This window comes from Jaculus jaculus, chromosome 18, assembly GCF_020740685.1.
Source record: "Jaculus jaculus isolate mJacJac1 chromosome 18, mJacJac1.mat.Y.cur, whole genome shotgun sequence".
Taxonomy (NCBI): Eukaryota; Metazoa; Chordata; class Mammalia; order Rodentia; family Dipodidae; genus Jaculus; species Jaculus jaculus.
Window position 1 is genome coordinate 60,019,745 of NC_059119.1, and position 20,891 is coordinate 60,040,635.

General features: G+C 45.5%; 1 protein-coding gene and 1 non-coding gene across 2 annotated transcripts in view; both read left to right on the plus strand.

The window, feature by feature from the left end:
• Positions 1–20,448, plus strand: part of Actr2 (actin related protein 2) — a 32,994-nt gene extending 12,546 nt beyond the window's left edge. The window contains exons 3-9 of the mRNA XM_004660077.2: positions 3,352–3,567; positions 5,687–5,759; positions 7,495–7,631; positions 9,660–9,809; positions 14,661–14,806; positions 16,454–16,586; positions 17,938–20,448. Coding sequence (XP_004660134.1) covers positions 3,352–3,567; positions 5,687–5,759; positions 7,495–7,631; positions 9,660–9,809; positions 14,661–14,806; positions 16,454–16,586; positions 17,938–18,108 — 1,026 coding nt within the window. The 3' untranslated portion in view covers positions 18,109–20,448. The remainder of the gene's footprint in view (positions 1–3,351; positions 3,568–5,686; positions 5,760–7,494; positions 7,632–9,659; positions 9,810–14,660; positions 14,807–16,453; positions 16,587–17,937) is intronic.
• Positions 14,161–14,263, plus strand: LOC123455902. Its single transcript, XR_006634205.1, has one exon. It is a non-coding gene; the product is annotated as a small nucleolar RNA U13 (small nucleolar RNA).
• Positions 20,449–20,891: the final 443 nt, after the last annotated feature.

Sequence of the window (20,891 nt, forward strand, 5' to 3'; positions counted from 1 at the left end):
AGTTTCTACATGTGTATTTTATTTACCTGAAAGACAGAGAGAAAGAGAGAGAGGGAGAGAGAGAATGGGCACACCAGGGCCTCCTTCCACTTTGTACATTTGGCTTTAAGTGGATACTGGGGAATCAAACTATTTATTTATTTATTTATTTATTTATTTATTATTTTATGAGCAGAAGAGAGAATAGTCACACCACAGCCTCTTGATGCTGTGAGTAAACTTCAGGAGTTTGTTACTTTGTGCATCTGGCTTTATAGAGCCCTGGAACCATCTTCCCAGGCCTACATTTTTCTTAAATAAAAAAGCATTTGTCTTAAAACCCTAAAGACCTGGGCATGGTGGCGCACACCTTTAATCCCAGCACTTGGGAGGCAGAGGTAGGAGGATCGCCATGAGTTCAAGGCCACCCTGAGACTACAGAGTGAATTCCAGGTCAGCCTGGGCTAATGCGAGATCCTACCTCAAAAAAATAAAATAAACCAAAAAAATCCTAAAGAGTTTTTTTTTTTTTTGAAATTTATTTATTTATTTGAGAGCAACAGACACAGAGAGAAAGACAGAGGGAGAGAGAGAGAATGGGTGCGCCAGGGCTTCCAGCCTCTGCAAACGAACTCCAGACGCATGCGCCCCCTTGTGCATCTGGCTAACGTGGGACCTGGGGAACCGAGCCTCGAACCGGGGTCCTTAGGCTTCATAGGCAAGCACTTAACCACTAAGCCATCTCCCCAGCCCAAAAATCCTAAAGAGATTTTAAGAAAGAGTACACTTATAGAGAATAGTATAGGCTTAATTGGAAAGTGGTTTTTGTTTGTTTTGTTTTTGAGACAAGGTCTTATTCTATCCCAGACTGACTGGGACTTACTCTGTAGCCTAAGCTAGCCTTAAACTCCTGCCTCAGCCTCTGGAGTTCTGGCAATATAGACATGAGCCCATACCTAGGTACAAAAGGTATTTTTGTGTTGTTGCTGGGTTTGTTTGTTTGTTTTGTTTTTTTTAGTGGAATTTCCTTCTAGGAATGTAGTTGTGGATTAAAACTTATTTATTTATATATTTATTTTTTGGTTTATTTATTTATTTATTTGAGAGCAACAGACATAGAGAGAAAGACAGATAGAGGGAGAGAGAGAATGGGCGCGCCAGTGCTTCTAGCCTCTGCAAATGAACTCCAGACGCGTGTGCCCCCTTGTACATCTGGCTAACGTGGGACCTGGGGAAGTGAGCCTCGAACCGGGGTCCTTAGGCTTCACAGGCAAGCACTTAACCGCTAAGCCATCTCTCCAGCCCTATTTTTTGGTATTTTCAGGGTAGGGTCTCACTTTAGCCCAGGCTGACCTGGAACTCACTCTGTAGTCTCAGGGTGGCCTTGAATTCGTGGCGATCCTCCTACCTCTGCCTCCCTAGTGCTGGGATTAAATACTCGCCCAGCTATTTGAAGGCATTGTCCAAAATCAACTGTCATCTATACTGCCTGCTTTTTGTAAAGTATAATAAATGCCTTTGAAGCAGTGTCTCGGACAGTTACTGTGATTGCTTTTGTTCTTTCAAGTAATGGGTGATGATTAGGCTTGAAGTACAGTGGTGAAGCAAACGGGAAAAGTAAAATACCTGGCCTGTTCTTTTGCAGTTAGTTCTGAGGGAATAAAGGTAGGTTAGTTAAGATCCTTAGTAGTTTTGACATTTCAAAGGAAAAGGGGGGAGCTAGAAAGATTGCTCAGTGGTTAAAGATACTTGCTTGCAAAGCCTGCCAGCCCAGGTTCAATTCCTAAGCCACCACATAAAAAGCCAGATGCAAGCCAGGTGTGGTGGTGCACGCCTTTAATCCCAGCACTTGGAGGCAGAGCGAGGTGGAACAGTGTGAGTTCAAGGCTATCCTGAGACTACATATTGAACTCCAGGTTAGCCTGGGTAGGGTGTGACCCTACCTCGAAAAAACAAAAAACAACAAACAACAACAACAACAGCAAAAGCCAGATGCAAAATGTGGCCCAAGCGTCTGATGTTCCTTTGCATTGGCAAGAGGACATGTGCCCATACACACAAACCAATGAATAAATACACTTTAAAAATAAAGAAAGGTGGGGCTGGAGAGGTGGCTTAGCAGTGAAGGCGCTTGCCCCCAAAGCCAAAGGACCCAGGTTCGATTCCCCAGGACTCACGTTAGCCAGATGCAGAAGGGGGCGCACACATCTGGAGTGCATTTGCAGTGGCTGGAAGCCCATTTTCTCTCTCTCCCTACCTGCCTATTTCTATAACTCTCTCTCTAAAATAAGTAAATAAAATATTTAAAAAATAAAAACAAAGAAAGGTGAAAGATTCTGGAGAATTTTTATTTTTTTTAATTTATTTATGAGAGAGAGAGAGAGAGAGAAAGAGAATGGGTGTGCCAGGGTCTCCAGCAACTGCAGATGAACTCCAGACACATGCGCCCTCTTGTGCATCTGGCTAATGTGGGTTGTGGGGAATCAAGCCTCGAACCCTGGGGTTCACAGGCAAGCACTTAACCACTGAGCCATTTCTCCAGCCTGAAAATTTAATTTTTAAAATATTTGTTTGAAGAGATACAGAGGACGGAGAAAGAAAATGGGTATGCCAGGGCCTCCTGCCACTACAAATGAACACCACCAGATGCAGGTGCCACTTTGTGCATCTGGCTTCACGTGGGTACTGGGGAAGTGGACCCGGGCCATCAGGCTTTGCCAGCACTGTTGACTGCTGAGCCCTTGCTCCAGCCCCTTAATTTGAAATTTAATTCAGACATACACAAATAGACATTTATGAAATCTGTAATTTAGTTGCCATGTTTATGTGTTACATTAGAGTGATAAAGAATCTTTTTATTTTTGCATCTTTCGTTATCTTTTCCTACTGCCTACATTTCTGTGTCATTCTGCTATTTAGTGCAAAGAAACGTGTTTGCATGCTTTGCGCATTTTCTACAGGGTTATTTCCCAGATGTGCTATTTCACATATCACAGGCTTTATTTTTTGAACATTTGAGCAAAAGAAACAGATGAAAACTCACACAAAAACCTTCCAAAATATGAAAATGTGGGTTTATTTGTGCTGATGCTCTTCTTTTGGGAACATATGTATTAAAGGTAAGGGCAATTTATTGATTTATACCACACAGTACATAAAATTTTATTATCCATCTTTAAAGTTTGCAAGATACTGTTCTTGAAAGGAAAGATTAATTTTGGAATAAAAAATTTTAAGTTCCAGAAAGATTAAAATTTAAATTAAAAAAATTGAATTATTCCCATGTTTCTTGAAGTGTGGTAATATAATTTACTGAAGCTGCTATATATAAAACTTCCGATATCTTAAAGCGACGATATTATGATTTTCTAGGATCTTATGGTTGGTGATGAGGCAAGTGAGCTGCGCTCAATGTTAGAAGTTAATTACCCAATGGAGAATGGCATTGTCCGGAACTGGGATGACATGAAACATCTGTGGGACTATACATTTGGACCAGAGAAACTTAACATAGATACCAGAAACTGCAAAATTTTACTCACAGAACCGCCAATGAACCCAACCAAAAACAGAGAGAAGATTGTAGAGGTAAGTTTTTAGATAGGGTGAATGAAAAGCTATGAAATCAGAAATACCTCTGGTCCCGAGCATTTTAGATAAGGGAAACAAAGTATATATGCTGATGGTTTTAAGTTGGCTGTATCAGCAGACAAAACCCTGTTTGTATTTAGTTAGGTGAGATCAGCCCCCTTCCCCCAGTAGTGAATTTGTCAGATGGTAATGGATGCTAAAGGAATAATTAATGTAAAAATAAGTAAGGTTGGTCTGGAGAGATGGCTTAGCGGTTAAGGTGTTTGCCTGCAAAGCCAAAGGATCCAGGTTCGATTCCCCAGGACCCTCGTAGTCAGATGCACAAGGGGCACGTGCATCTGGAGTTCGTTTGCAGTGGCTGGAGGCCCTGGCATGCCCATTCATTCTCTCTCTCTTTCAAATAAATAAGTTAATTAAAACATAATAAGGTTAAGGAGAGTGGGCTGTTGCTGTCGTACCTAGGATGTGGTATAGTAAGCCTCCATGTGAAAGTGGTACTGGAACAAAGACAGGGCCAGGAGATTTGCCCGCATGGAAAGGAAAAGGGCATTCCGGGCACAGGGGAGTAGTCAGCATAACTCGGACGTCCTGCTGTGTGTTTGAGGGAGCAGTCAGCATAACTCGGACGTCCTGCTGTGTGTTTGAGGGAGCTCTTGGGAAGTGAGTGAGATGGAATGGTGTCCGCTCGAATAGGAAGCTTCGCACTTACTGGGGTGAAATTTGTAGGGCTGCTACAGGGACGAGAGACGGGCAGGTTTAGAGCCCTCTGGGTGCTGCGTTGCACGTTCACCACAGGGGGCAGAGCTGGAGGGACAGCTTGCAGACTTGAGCTGCTCAGGTGAGAGCTGGTGGTGGTCGGACAGCGAGAGTAGTGCCAGTGTGAGGAGTGACCCGACCGCGGGTCTGTCTGAAGGCGGGCCCAACGGGTTGGTTTTCTTACAGTTTGATGGGTGCGTCGTAGAGGGCAGCCAGCCAAGTTTTGTCTGAATAGTTGGAGGAGATACTAACCATTAACTGGGATGGGGAAAACACTGAGAAAAGTAGAAAAGAATTTAAAGGTAGTGATCAGGAATTCTGTTTTGGATGGTAGAAGTTTTCAGATCCTTGCTAAACATTCCAACAGAAATGACAAGAATATTTATATAAGCCAGACGTGGCGGCATACACCTTTAATCCCTGCACTTAGGAGGCAGAGGTAGGAGGATCACCATGAATTTGAGGCCACCCTGAGACTGCATAGTGAATCCCAGGTCAGCCTTAGCTAGACAGAGCAAGACCCTGCCTTAGAAAACTGGAAAAAAAAAAAAAAAAGAATTGAGACGTATGCCAGATGCACAAGCTGGCTCATGCAACTGGAGCTCATTTGCAGCGGCTGCAGGCCCTTCTCTCTCTGACAGCCACTTTCTCTTTCTCTTGAATAAATAAGAGATAGTTTTAATTTTAAAAAGCGAGAAAAGAATATTTATATAAAATCAATTTTAGATAAAAGGCTTAAAAGAAGTGAGAGAGACACATGTGCCACCTTGTGCATCTGGCTTATGTGGGTACCGGGGAATCAAGCCTTGTACTGCGGTCCTTAGGCTTCACAAGCAAGCACTTAACTGCTAAGCCCCCTCCCCTTTTCTAAATGTTTTTATGTATTTACTTGAGAGAAAGAACCAGACAGAGAAAGATAATGGGTATGCCATGGCCTCTAGCCACTGTACATGAACTCCAGACACACACACCTCCTTGTGCATCTGGCTTTACATGGGTTTTGGAGAACTGAACCTGGATTCTTTGGCTTTGCTGCCAAGTGCCTTACCTGCTAAGTCATCTCTGCAGCCGAAAAGTTTTCTTTTATACTAATTAACCACCATGATGGTTAAGTCCTGTCGTGACTGCAACAGGCTCAGAAATCTTTGCTTTGTAGCACATACAAATGCTTGAGGACACATGTGCATGCGTGTTCGTATGAATCTGCCTACGTGCTGGATGTTGTAAAGGCAAGGAGAACTGTTTAGAGCCGAAGACTGCTCAGGACCCTGTTACCTAATCTACTGTTTGACCATGACAAGTGTACAAATACCTTTTACATATCCCCCTCCCCCTTTTTTCTTCCTCTTTGCATTTTCAGGTAATGTTTGAAACGTACCAGTTTTCTGGCGTGTATGTAGCCATCCAGGCAGTTCTGACTTTGTATGCTCAAGGTGGGTAAAGTTTATTAGAAAAAAATGATTCAATAAACACTTAAGTATATTTATTTACTTATGAGAAATTGAATTTGTCACTAAATTGTAAATCCAAGAAAAAGCCCATGATGTATATTATACCACACTTTGAAACTACAATTTCAGTCATTTGTCAAATAAAATACCATACACTTTTTAAAAAATTTTTTTTATCTTTATTTTTTTAATTTTTTAAAATTTATTTATATGAGAGCGACAGACACAGAGAGAAAGACAGACAGAGGGCGAGAGAGAGAATGGGTGCGCCAGAGCTTCCAGCCTCTGCAAACGAACTCCAGACGCGTGCGCCCCCTTGTGCATCTGGCTAACGTGGGGCCTGGGGAGCCGAGCCTCGAACCGGGGTCCTTAGGCTTCACAGGCAAGCGCTTAACTGCTAAGCCATCTCTCCAGCCCAAATACCATACACTTTTAAAAAATGGTTATGAGGGCTGGAGAGATGGCTTAGTGTAATCACAGGCAGGCCTCGAACTCACAGCAGTCCTCCTATGTTTGCCTCCCAAATGCTGGGATTAAAGGCGTGTATCACCATGCCTGGCATGAGAGAATTAACTTTGAAGAGATTTATTCACTACATGTCACATGTTTTGCAGTCTAGTTAGTACAGAAGTAACAGGAAGGCCAGTGTGGTGGTGCACGCCTTTAATCCCAGCACTCAGGAAGCTGAGGTAAAGAGAATCGCCGTGAGTTCGAGGCCACCCTAAGACTATATAGTTCCAGGTCAGCCTGAGCTAGAGTAAGACCCTACCTCGAAAAACAAATGAGAGACTGCAGTATTGAAAAGTGTTAGGATAATAGTATTGATCAAGGAAGATCAAATTGCATTGACTTAAAATGGAGGTTTATATAAATGTATCCAAAGAAAAATGCTAGACACTACAGGGTATGGAAAGGGAGAGAGTGTATTCTGAAAGGAGAAAATAATAGTAAGCTATTAATAATGTATCATCTGGTAAAAAAAAAATCAATTGTTAAAACACATAGTAAAATTCACTTTTTTTTTTTTTTTCCCAAGTGAGCTAGAAAGGGGTTGTTCTGACCCAGGCAGCAGTGGTGGTCCATGGCTTTAATCCCAGCATTCAGGAGGCTGAGGTAGGAGAATTGCCATGAATTTACAGCCAGCCTGGGCTACAAAGAGAGTCCCAGCTCAGTCTAGGATAAGAGACCCTGCCTCAGAAAAAAAAAAACAAACCATAACTGTAATAGGCTCTGAAATCTTTGCTTTATAGCACATTCAAATGCTGTCTGTTTGTTTGGCTTTTGGGGCTTTTTGTTCTGTTTTGTTTTTAGGTTTTTCAAGGTCGGTCTCACTCTGGCCCAGGCTGACCTGGCATTCACTATGTTAATTGAAGGTGGCCTTGAACTCGGTCCTTCTGCCTCTGCCTCTTGAGTGCTGGGATTAAGGAGTGCGCCACCACACACAACCAGTGTCTTTTTTTTTTTTTTTTTGGTTTTTGGGTATTCGAGGTAGGCTTTCACTCTAGCCAGGCTGACCTGGAACTCACTATGTAGTCCTCAGGGTGGCTTCGTACTCATGGCGATCCTCCTACCTCTTCCTGCTGAGTGATGGGATTAAAGGTGTGCGCCACCACGCCCAGCTGTGATTGTTTAATTTTCTACTTTGGCATCTACTGTATTTGAAACTGGAAAGCTTTGATTTTTCTGACCTGCCTTTTTCTGAAACCTTGTGATGCAGGTTTACTGACTGGTGTGGTGGTAGACTCTGGAGATGGTGTGACTCACATCTGCCCAGTATATGAAGGTTTTTCTCTCCCTCATCTTACCAGGAGACTGGATATTGCTGGGAGAGATATTACCAGGTATCTGATCAAGGTAAGTGAAAATAAAATGCCTTTTTTTTTTTTTTTTTTAAATTTTGGTAGCCAGTGGTAAGTCTACATACAACTCTTTAGGAATTCCCCAATTTCTCTCGTTTACATAAAATCCGTACACGAGCTGCACATATACCTAACTGTGAGAATGCATTATTTGCTGCCATTGACTAATGCTAGTTGTGCGTTAAATTGGGTTGCGTTAAGTCTTTACCTTTACATTGGGTTCCTTAATCTCATTTAAAGTAATTGTCAGGCTGGAGAGATGGCTTCGCGGTTAAGGTGCTTGCCTTTGAAGCCTAAGGACCCAGGTTCGATTCTCCAGGTCCCACGTAAGCCTGATGCACGTGGTTTCACATGCGTTTGGAGTCTGCTTTTAGTGGCTAGAGGCCCTGGTGTGCCCATTTTCTCTCTTCCTCTCCCTCTCTCTCTCAAATAAATAAAAATAAAAATGTTTTGGAAAAGTTAAAGTAATTGGCACGTAGAGAGATTAAGTCGATGAAGATTACAGCACTGTCAGCGTAGGCCAGAATTCTGCCTTGCTGGGTTCCTGGTGTCCTCTTTGAGCATGACCGCAAGCACGGGGATTGAGCTAGGGCCTTCACTTCCTAGGCAAGCTTACCACCGAGCTACATCCTCAGAATACTTTCTGCAGTCAAATGTTCTACCACTGAGCTATATATACCCCCTGCATTAAAGTAATATTTTCTTCGTTTATTTGCTCATTCTCTCTCTCTCTTCTCTTCCCCCCTTTCCTCGCCCCCCTCCCCACCCCCCTTAGGGTTTTGCTTTGGTCCAGACTGACTTAGAATTTACTGTGTTTTCTCAGGGTGGCTCGAACTCACAGGATCCTCCTACCTCTGCCTCCTGAGTGATGGGATTAAAGGTGTGCACCACCATGCCCTGCTGCATTTTGTAAAACTTGATAAAAGTGTATTTCAAACTGGACAGTCACCAGAAATGCACAGTTACCAAAAATGTGCACACGTCACCTGTCGTCTCTAGCACCCTTGGCATTTTGTGCCTGGTCTGTTTTCTCTCTGTTTCTTAGGCTGTTTATTTGAGAGAATTAATGTGAGGTAAACAGAGTGAGTAAGGGTATGCCAGGGCCTCCTGCCACTGCAAACAAACTCCAGACACATGTGCTATTTTGCGCATCTGCCTATACATACGTACTGGGGAATCAAGCTGGGGTCTTGAGGCTTTGCGAACAAGTGCCTTTAACTGCTAAGCCATCACTCTCCATGTCCTTTTTCTTTTTCTTTCCTTTTTTTTTTTTTTGGTTTTTCGAGGTAGGGTCTCACTCTGGTCCACACTGACCTGGAATTAACTCTGTCATCTCAGTGGCCTTGAACTCGTGGCAATCCTCCTACCTCTGCCTCCCAAGTGCTGGGATTAAAGGTGTGCGCCACCACGCCCGGCTCCATGTCCTTTTTTTTAAAGTAAGATTCTGCTCTAGCCCAGGCTGACCAGGAACTCACTCTGTGCTCTCAAGGTGGCCTTGAACTCACAGCGATCCTCCTACCTCTGTCTCCGAAGTGTTGCAATAAAAGGCGTGTGCCACCCTGCCCGGCTCCAGGTGATTTCTATGTAAGGCTTGCGCTGTGGCCTGCAGAAGCCCGGTTAGCAGACAGCCTTGCCGGTCACCTCTGTCTTATCCCTGGCTTTGTCTTTTTTAGCACCTTTCGGCTTTTCTTTTGGGCTTGCTGGCAGCAGTGTGGTCATGTTGGCACTGAGTAGGGAGAGCTGGAGTAGGGTTCAGCCCCTTCCCTCACTTGGCGATAGAGTTTGAGACCAGCCTGTTGTGCATAATGAGACCCTGAATCAAACTACAACAAAATGGCTTTTTTTTGTAGTTTGTTTCCCCCATTTGTTAATCATGAACTGTTAATTATGCTATTCTCTGGAAAACTTCTCAGTGAAAATGAAGCATACATCCCCATTGCCCATTGTTTGCTGTTCTGACATTTAAAGAGTGTAGCTCATTTAGATCTATTATAAACTTCCTGCAATTTCCTTTTTGTACCAGCTGCTCCTGTTACGAGGATATGCCTTCAACCATTCTGCTGATTTTGAAACGGTTCGCATGATTAAAGAAAAACTGTGTTATGTGGGATACAATATTGAGCAAGAGCAGAAACTGGCCTTAGAAACCACAGTATTAGTTGAATCTTACACAGTAAGTATACCCAGTGTATAATACAGGATCGGCTTAAAAAAGGACCATTGGTGTTAGCATAAGGGCACCAGTAGACTCCCTCCCTCCCTCTCTCCTTCTTTGTTCTTTCATACATATATTTATTTATTTATTTGAAGGGGGGGGCGGACACAGAGAATGGGCGTGTCAGGACCTCCAGCCACTGCAAACAAACTACAGACACAGGCGCCGCCTTGTGCATCTGGTTTTTGGTGCCTGGCATGGACCCCAGGGTCTTGTGCCTGCTAGGCAGACAGTCTCCCACTGAGCGATCTGTATCGCTCAGCCCTGGAATCCTTAGTTTTGGTTTGGAAATTTCTCTTTGTAGTAGATTCTTCAGATTTTTTTTTTTTTTTTTTTTTTGAGGTAGGGTCTCAGGCTGGCCTTGAACTCACAGGGATCCTCCTTCTTGTGCCCACTGAGTGCTGGGACCAAGGCATGGGCTTCCGCATCTGGCAAGATTCTTTTAACAACAGCTAGAGTTTGATGGGGGGGGTGATAATATGGATTAGGAGCAAGGCAGCTTTCCCCTGGCAGGTAGTTGGCAAGGGTCAAACCCACAGAAACACGGGCGCTGCCTCGCTGCCCTGGCAGGACTAGAACACTCGTCCAACTCGGTGTCACACAGGTGGCTGTGAGTGACAGCTCCAGTGGCATCTTCCCACTTCCGGCTCAGACTCGCTGCCTGCACTCCTGAGTCTGTGACAAGGCTCATCCTGACTGGGCGTTTCATCTGTGTAAATGACCTGAAGCACGCGTGTGAGCCCTCAGCCCCTGGCCCCTTACCCCTTCTTCCTGATGTAAGGGGATCTGCTTGGCCTCCCCTTCCCCCAAGGGGGAGAATTTCTTTTTTGACATGGGCTTTTATTTTTGATTATTTTATGTATTTACGAGAACGAGAGAAAGTCAGAGAGAGAATGGGAACGCCGGAGCCTTCAGCCACTGCAAACAAACTCCAGGCACATGCATCACCTTGTGCATCTGGCTTATATGGGTCCTGTGGAATCAAACCTGGGTCCTTTAGCTTTGCAAGTAAGCACCCTAGCTACTAAGCCATCTCTCCAGCCCGAGTCTGCATTCTTTCTTTTTATTTTATTTTATTTATATGAGAGAGGGAGGGAGAGAAATAGGCAGGTAGAGAGAGAGAGAATGGGCACACCAGGCCTTCCAGCCTCTGCAAACGAACTCCAGAGGCATGTGCCACTTTGTGTATCTGTTTTACGTGAGTCCTGGGGAGTTGAACCTGGGTCCTTTGGCTTTGCAGGCAAGTGCCTTAACCACTAAGCTGTCTCTCCAGCCCCCGAGTCTGCATTCTTAATTCTTTGCTAATGTAGATAAGAACCTGAGACCTGAGCGCCGCCGGTGTGGGAGTCCTCATCCCACAGAGGGCTCTCCTACATCACTGCCACAAACATATTTTTAGTCCCAACACTTGGGACTTGGGGAGGCTGAGGTAGAAGGATGGCTGAGTTTGAGGCCAGCCTAGGGCTAAAGAGTTGATGAGTTCCAGGACAGCCTGGGCTAGAGCAAGACCCTGTCTCAAGAAAACCAAAACAGCCTCGGACTACAGGGTGAATTCCAGGTCACCCTGGGCTTGTATAAGATCCTGTCTTTTTTTTTTTCTTTCTCAATTTTTATTAACATTTTCCATGATTACAAAAAATATCCCATGGTAATACCCCCCCCACACACACACTTTCCCCTTTGAAATTCCATTCTCCTTCAGACCCTGTCTTGAAAAAGAAAACATCAATTCCATATGCATACACCACTTTGTGTATCTGAGTTTATGTGGATACTGGGGAAATCGAACCTGCATCGTCAGCTTTGCAAACAAGTGCTTTTTATACTTTATTTATATGAGAGAGAGAGAGAGGAGGCACTGCAAATGAACTCCAGATGCATGCACCACCTTGTGCGGCTGGCTTATGTGCGTCCTGGGGAATTGAACCTGGGTTTCTAGGCTTCTGTCAGGCAAATACCTTAACTGCTAAGCCATCTCTCCAGTCCAACAGGTACTTTTTTTCTCTTTTTTTTTGAAGGTAGCATCTTTCTGTAGAGCCCAGGCTAACCTAGAATTCACTGTGTGTTCTTAGGCTGGCTTCAGACAGCCGTCTTCCAGCCTCTGTCTCTGGAGTGCTGGAATTGAGTGTGTGCCACCTTGTCTGCTGCAAGCAAGTGCTTTAACCGTTGAGTGATCTCTCCAACCTACTTGTAATAAAAGAGAGACTAATTGAAAGGCGAAGGGGATATGATGGAGAGTAGATACATGAAGCAGAAAGTGGGGAAGGAGAGGGAATTATCATAGTTTATTGTCTGTAAGTATGGAAGGTGTCCAAAAAAAGTTTAAAAAAATACTTGTAAATTTTGTTAAAATTACACTGTTAGAAATGTTCCCGTGAGCCAGGCATGGTAGCACACGTCTTTAATCCCAGCACTCAGGAGGCAGAGATAGGAGGATCGCCATGAATTCAAAGCCACCCTAAGACTACATAGTGAATTCCTGGTCAGCCTGGACTAGAGTGAAACCCTACCTCGATAAAACAAACGAAAGAAAGAAAGGAAGGAAGGAAGAAAGAAAGGAAGGTTGGTTACTGTGGGCCAGGAATTGTGACACATGTTTTTTTAATTCCAGCATTCAGAAAACAGAGGTAGGAGGATCGCTGAGAGTTCAAGGCATCCTAAGACTACTAGTGAATTTCAGGTCAGCCTGAGCCAGAGCAAGGCCCTACCTCAAAAAAAAAAAAAAAAAAGAAAGAAAGAAAGAAAGAAAGAAATGTTAGTGTGGCCAGGCATAGTGGCACATGCCTGTAATCCCAGCACTTGGAAGGCAGAGGTAGAAGGACCACTGCGAATTTGAGGTCAGCCTGGGTGTGTGTGTTTTATTAAAGTTTCTATTTGACATTTCTCATTAATTAAATATAAATCTTAGCGGAGTGTGGTGGCACACACCCATAATCCCAACACGGAAGAGACAGGAAGGACTGTTGTGAGTTCCCGGCAAACGCCTAGATCAGGGCTGCGGAGATGGCTCAGTCATGAAGCACTTGCTGCCCAAACCTGAGCTCCTGAATCCCAGTCCCGGGACCCATGCAAAGCTGGGCGCTGCAGCGGGCATCTGTGACCCAGTCACTTAGGAGACTGCAGAAGCGCAGGGAGACTTCAAGGCAGCTAGTCTGGCAAATGCCAGCTGTGAGTAAGAGACCCTGCCTGCCTCCGTGCGGTGGCGGCAGGGCTGGCAGCCAAGGTCGTCCTGTGACCTCCACCGAGTGCTGCCGAGAAGTCAGAAGACAGAGCAGGGCCGGGCCTCATGGCTGCCCTTGCTGGGGAAGACCGCTGGCCTGGCCCAGTGCCTGCGCCACCCACACGAAAAGCGACCAGCCCGGCACGGTGAGCCACACCCTTAATCTCAGCACCTAGGAAGCAGAGGTAGGAGGGTTCGAGGCCATCCTGGGCAACAGAGTGAGTTCCAGGCCAGCACGGGCTAGAGTAAAACCCTACCTCAAAGGGGGAGAATAAAGGTAAGACAGGCATTTCATTACAGCAGCAAGATACCCCGGCACACACGTGCACACGTTGTTTAACCAAAGGTACCCGGCACACACGTGCACACGTTGTTTAACCAAAGGTACCCGGCACACACGTGCACACGTTGTTTAAGCAGAGTAGTCTTGGCGCGCACATGGAGGTCGGAGGACAACCTCTGTGGCTGGGCTTCACCCTCTGAGACAGGGTCTCCTGCCACTTGCACTCGCCAGTTTTTTTGTTTGTTTGTTTTTCAAGGTAGGGTCTCACTCTGGCCCAGGCTGATCATGAATTAACTTTGTAGTGTCAGGGTGGCCTTGAACTCACGGCGATCCTCCTACCTCTGCCTCCCAAGTGCTGGGGTTCAAGGCGTGCGCCACCACGCCCAGCTTGCACCTGCTGGTTTTGTGTCACTGCCGGCACTCTGTGGGGCTGGGGAATTCGGCAGATTTCGCAAGCGATCACCTTCAACTGCTGACCGCCTGCAGCTCTAACACAACATTTTAAAAACAGACTAGAACATGATAATAAGCCGTCGCCTAAAATTTTAACTGTAGGGTAGGTGTTTGAAAAATACTTGCATTTGGGACTGGGAAGATGGCTGAGGGGTTAAAGACACTTGCCTGTGAAACCTGACGACCTGGTTTGATTTCCCCAGTACCCATGTAAACCCAGATACACAGTGTGGTGCATGCAGCCATCTGGAGTTCATTTTCCAACAGCTGGAGGCCCTGGAGTGCCCATTCTATCTCTCTCTGTCTCTTCTCTCTTCTTGCAAATGAATAATTTTTTAAAGTACTTACACTTGATCCTTTTATTGGTTCGTAAGTGTGATGATTGGCTGTCCACGCACTTGCGTGACATGTGCCTCCCACAGCCTTGTCACAGCGGTGACACGTGACCCACCGACGTTAACGTTCATACTTGGGAGGCAGAGGTAGGAGGATCGCCATGAGTTTGAGGCCAGCCTGGGCTAGACTATGACCCTCCAAAACAAAACAAAAAGTACTGTGTCGTTGGGCTAGGAAGTTGGCTTAGTGGTTAAAGGTGCTTGCTTGCAGAGCCTGCTGGCCTGGATTTGGCCCAGGTTTGATTCCCTAGTGCCCCTGTGAAGCCAGCTGCACAGAGTGGCACATGCATCTGAGTTTGCTTGCAGCTGCCAGGGGCCCTGGGGCACCCCTTCCTTATTCCTTCTGTCTCTCATATTTTCTCTCAAATAATAAAGTTGCTTTCAAAGTCCTGATACTCTACAGCAAACAGAGAAGTTTTGACTTTTGCTGACTAATACCCAATTGTTTTTGTTTCTAGCTCCCAGATGGACGCATTATTAAAGTCGGTGGGGAGAGATTTGAAGCACCAGAAGCTTTGTTTCAGCCTCACCTGATCAATGTTGAAGGAGTTGGTGTTGCAGAATTACTTTTTAACACAATCCAGGCAGCTGACATCGATACCAGGTACATTAGAAGTGTAGTTTCCCAGCTACTTACCAGAAATAAATGGAGCTTAAGTGGGTAGAATAAGCAACTTGTCTATTGCCTTATTTGTGGGTTTTTTTTTTTTTTTTTTTTTTTTATTTATTTGTGGAGGGGGAAGAGAGAGAATGAGAAGGGACGTGTCAGGACCTCCTGCTGCTGCAAACAGGCTCCACATGCATGTACTGCCGTGGGCATCTGGCTTTTTGTGGGCACGGGGGAATTGAAACCTGGCTGGCAGGCATTGCAAGCAAGTTTCTTTAAACTGAACTGTCTCCCCAGCCTTCATTTGAGTTTTTCCCCTTGCCCCTGCCCCTATGGTTTTTTTGTTGTTTGTTTGTTTTGTTTTGTTTTTGAGGTAGGGTCTCACTCTAGCCCAGGCTGACCTAGAATTCACTATGTAGTCTCAGGGTGGCATTAAACTCACAGCAATCCTCCTACCTCTGCCTCCCGAGTGCTGGGATTAAAGGTATGTGCCACCATGCCTGGCATTGTCTTCTTAAAAAAAAAAAAAAAGTTATTTTTGGGCTGGAGAGATGGCTTAGCGGTTAAGCGCTTGCCTGTGAAGCCTAAGGACCCCAGTTTGAGGCTCGGTTCCCCAGGTCCCACTTAGCCAGATGCACAAGGGGGTGCATGCGTCTGGAGTTCGTTTGCAGTGGCTGGAAGCCCTGGCACGCCCATTCTCTCTCTCCCTCTATCTGTCTTTCTCTCTGTGTCTGTCGCTCTCAAATAAATAAATAAATAATGAACAAAAAATATTTTTAAAAAAAAGTTATTTTTGAGAGAGAGAATGGGCGCACCAGGGCCTCTAGCCACTGCAAGTGAACTCCAGACGCGTGCACCACCATGTGCCTCTGGCTTATGTGGGTCCTGGGCAATCGAACCTGAGTCCTTAGGCTGTGCAGGCAAACGCCTTGAGTGCGAAGCCATTTCTTCAGCCCCCATTTCGTGTGTCATGACAGGGTCTGTGTGGAGCACAGGGCGGTTTCTTCAAGTCTTCTGTTAGCCAGGGCTTGTCTGTTTTCTGGGAATTTCGGTTAGACATTTTTGGCCAGAACTACATATGCAGTGTGTCCATGGAATCGCATCCAAGAGGAGCGGTGTTGCTGGCTCTTTTGTTGTTTTTTCAAGGCAGAGTCTCACTCTAGCCCAGGCGGGCCTTGAGTTTGTGGTGATCCTTCTACCTCAGCCTCTCAAGTTTTAGGATTAAAATGGTGGGCCACAAAGCCAGGCGTGGTGGCGCATACCTTTAATCCCAGCACCAGGGAGGCAGAGGTAGGAGGATCACTGTGAGTTCGAGGCCACCCTGAGACTCCATAGTGAATAGTGAGACCCTACCTCAGAAAACCAATAAATAAATGAATAAATACAAAATGGTGGGCCACCATGCCTGGCTTTTTTTTTTTTTTTTTTTTTTTTTTTGAGGTAGAGGCTCACTTTATAGCTCAGGCTGGCCTTAAACTCAGAGCGATCCTCCTCCCTCTGCCTGCTGAGTGCTGGGATCAAAGGTATACACTACCACCTCTGGCACCAAAATAATTTTTTTAAGGAAAAATTAAAAAACGACAGTAGCCCTGAGTTATCCTCTTCCTAACCTGAAACCCCAAATTGCGCATCGTGTCTTCTCAGATCTGAATTCTACAAGCACATCGTGCTTTCTGGGGGCTCTACGATGTACCCCGGCCTGCCGTCGCGCCTGGAGCGAGAACTGAAGCAGCTTTACTTGGAGCGGGTTCTGAAAGGAGACGTGGAAAAACTTTCTGTAAGTTTCTAGTCTTACCATTCTTTTTGGTCTTTTCAAGGTCGGGTCTCACTCTAGCTCAGGCTGACCTGGAAGTCACTCTGTATTCTCAGGGTGGCCTCGGTGCCTCCCTGAGTGCTGGGATCACGCCCAGCTGGTCTTAACATTGCTTTAAGAAACTTGCAAAGTGGCTTGTGAGTCTAAAACCACCAGAGGGAGCAAGACGTTTTGTCAACAGTTCCTTCCCAGGTAAGTAGAGCGTGGAAGAAGGGGGCTTCAGAGAAACTACCCGAATGGTGTTGCTACTGGGCTCCCTCTAGGTCCGAGGCCTCATGTCCTAGGTGACCACCCGGGGCCCCCAGGTGCCTGCAGGTGCTTGGGAAGAACCTGCAGTACTAAGGAGAGACTTTGGGGCCTGGTTTGGTTTTCGAGACCGAGTCTTACTCTGTCTAGCCAAGGCTGACATGGAGTTCTGTAGTGCCAGGCGGGCCTTGAATCCACAGCAGTCCTGCCTCGGCCTTCCAAGTGTTGGAATTGCGGGCATGAACCATCGCGTCTGGTTTATACTTTTTGGGGTGGGGGGGTTGTTGAGTTGTTCATTCTTTTTCTTCTTGCTTTTTGAAGCAAGATCTCATTCTAGCCCAGACTGGCCTCAAACTCACAGCAGTGCTTCTTACCTCAGCCCCCTCTCCTCCCCACCCCTCCAGGTAGTGAGTTCCAGGCCAGCCTCGTAAAACTAAAACAAACAAAAAAGATGCTTGTGAGGGCCTGTATAGAATGCTCAGTGGTTAGAGATACTGATTCTGTGAACCTGCCAACTGGAGTTAGGTTCTCCGCACCCATGCAAAGCTGGACGGGCAGTGGCACCCCCATCTGTAATCCCAGCCCGTATTAGGATGTCATCGTCTTATTTTCCTATTATGCAGGTCTTGTGTAGGTAGTGTCAGCCACGCTAAGGCCATAAATACCCAGGCTATTTCTGTCTGGAAGGCAGCATTACAAAGCATCCTCCCCTTCCTTTGGCTCTTGGTTCTTCCCACCACCTCTTCCACACGGTTCCTGAGCCTTGGAGGATGTGACAGAGATGTCCCACTTAGTGCTGGACACTCGTCACTTCCCAGCACAGTGTTGAATTTCGAGTCACCAACATCTGGGAGGAAAAAGTGTCTGAGCCAGTGTGCTTTTGAGAGCAGAGTTAACAGTGACGAGCCAGCGCGTGAGTTGAGACTGCTGAGCTTGGGGCCAAGTGCTGACTGTGCACGGCCCTGCCGTCCTGCCCCACTGAGTGTGCTGAGAGCCTCAAGTGCACCCAGTTGCTTTTTACGAACCAGAAGCCACTCGTGACATGCTGCCATCCTCTCTTCCCCTTTAGAAATTTAAGATTCGGATCGAGGACCCGCCGCGCCGAAAGCACATGGTGTTCCTGGGGGGCGCGGTGCTGGCGGACATCATGAAAGACAAGGACAACTTCTGGATGACCCGGCAGGAGTACCAGGAGAAGGGGGTCCGAGTGCTTGAGAAGCTGGGGGTGACCGTCCGATAAGCCCCACGCCCCTCCCCTTCATTCCCCAAGCCCTCCTCTCCCCTTCATTGCCAATCTCTGAACTCCTTTCAACTCCACGACTGGAAGAGACCTCCCTGTAGCCTTTGACTCCAAAGGTCAAGTTTTATTCTTGTGTCTTGGGGAAGCTTTGTTGAATTTTTGTCCTTGTGGGTAAATCTGGCTGTTGAACACAATCGCTCCCTGCGAGCAGCCGAGGCGATGGCTGTGGCCTTGTTGCTCTGTGGGCTTCCTCGTCTCTTCACTCTAAGTCAGCACCATGCGGGGTCGGCCTGATTAGCATAAGAAAACCCTTTCCCTGGCCTTTTACTTCTTCCTGGGGGTGTGGGGGGGGGGAGCAAGGGACTGGCGGCAGCCCTGAACCCTAAGGGCGCCCTCTTTGTTGTGTTTGCTTTCTACATTTCCAGCTGCTGCTTCAAGTACATTAAAACCTCCCAGATCACTGTCTTACAGGACTAAGCGCAGAACTGAAGTGTTTGGGGTGCGCTGTGTGTGGTGCAGGGAACGGGTGGCCTTTGGTTGTGATTTTTGAGGTTTTCTGCTTCTGGGCACATAGATGACCCTTATTTGCAGTCCTTTGACGTGGGGGGTTTCTTCTTCCGTCTTCCTAAAACGTTCCATATGATAGAGAAGCAGTGGTATTCCATTACCATGTGGCCTACGGATTTATTATGAACCCATCAGCTGGGACTAGACTTTGTAGACTGTCATAGAGAAGGCAACATGTAAAAATGCCTTTGTTTCATCACAGGTAGAAAAGCGCTTCAGAGCTGGTGTTTCCTAATCCTTTTGTCTATTCCATGGTAACCCGGTGCCCAGTACCAGTCATACAGTTGTTCTCTTCGGTAACTGGCCAGTGCTTTCAAACATGCAGGTTCATGTAAATAATTACTGGCAGTAGGTTGTAATTGTTGGGTTAAAAATAACATTGGAATGTGGGACTTTTACCAGTAATTTTTTGTTTTAAGATTGGAAGTGGAGTAAAATTTAAAATTTGGGCAAGAAAAAAAATCATGTTTTCAGTATATATTGTGCTGAAACATCATAACTGCTTACTTCTCAGCCATCTTTTGTGCTCAAAGGAAAAGTGATTAGAATTTTGGACATGTCAGCATATAACAGGAAACCCTATTTGTGAGTCCTGTTAGCATGTTATATCAGAAATATTAAATAGCATCCAGATGTGAGTTCTTTCTAAATTTGAAAAAGAAAAAAATGAAAAATATATCACACCAAATACAAAAAAGGATTCTGGGGAAAAAATGTTTCTTTTATTCCAAAGCATTCTTCATGGGGTTGGGATGTGCAAGGCCGTGGGTTTGGTCTTCAGCACTGGGGAAAAAAATCACAACATTGTTTGCTTATGATGGATTTGAAGAAAATGGCTTGAAATCAGAGAATGTTGTGTCTTTTTGGAGATGAAGATTAGTTTATGTTTAAAAAAAAAGAGCAGCAAAAGGAAGTCAGTTCTAATTATGCACTGCCTATTAGTATTAAGGTTTTCTTTGTCTGCTTCACTCAACTTGAACAAATCAGAGTCCGTGTGCATGCTGGACTCACCTCGTTACACGTGAGTAGCCCACCAGGAGTGTGCACTGGAGTCTGGGCGTGTCGCTTTGGCATTCTGAAGTGTTCTAGATCATGTTCTTATAGATTCTCGCCTCCTGCGTCCCAGGCTCTTGGCAGGACGTGCGCTGTATGTAAGGCCAGCACACTGAACTGCACTTCAGGTAAATGGATTGACTTGTGTGGCAACTGTGATTTGGCAACATGGGGTAAGAAACAAGGAATGACATGGACCCTTGAGACAGTGAGAGAGCATTTGTCATTTGTACCCTGAATGTAGAATTTGTTTTATTGCATAACTCTGTTAGCAAACATGATTGTGAAAAGGATATTTTATGTATGTAATAACTTAGAAGCTCCATTTGTACAGCTTTCCTACTCCAAGGTGAAATGATGTATTTAATAATTTGGATATAATGTGCTCTGTTGGAATTGTTGGGTATGAGTCTGTTGAAGCTAAAATGAACCTAAAAACACTTTTTTTTTTAAAAGAAATCTGATTTTTAACTCCTGAAGCCTATTGTACTTAGATTTCCAATGCTGGTTCAAATTCTGTTCTTTTTAAATTAAAAGCATGGATGCCTTGGGGATGTTCTTAGAAGATGTGGTTTGGGGTTTTGTTAACTTTACAGTTCTAGCGCTGTTTGTCTCTGGCAAGTATTTTGAAAGATCAGTGGAAAGCTAAACATTCTTAATTTAACGTAAATATACTTCTTTTTGGTTAAGAAAAAATAAAATCAGACTTTTCAAAGAAAATTTGAGTTTGCTCTTGTTTTTCCTTATAATACTTCCCCTCTTTCATTTCATTTATTTTCTTTTTTAATTTTATTTTTTGAGGTAGGGTCTCACTCTAGCTCAGGCCGACCTGAAATTCACTATGTAGACTCAGGGTGGCCTGGAACTCAGCAATCCTCCTACCTCTGCCTCCTTAGTGCTGTGATTAAAGGCGTGCGCCACCATGCCTGGCTCTGAGTCAACCTCTTGAGTGCACCAACCATTCAAGTTTCTCCCCTACACACCTGAGCTTCACCCTAACTGGATGTCTGTCCATGTAGAGAAGTCTCACCTCGTGTGTAAATCCTCTCTTGGTTCCCCTTATTGCTCTGGATCCATCTGGACTTGTGTGTAAGTCCCTCTGTCTCCTCTACCTTTCCCAGTCAGGCTGGGAGAGGGGGCAGGATTTCTTTTTGTCTGGACAC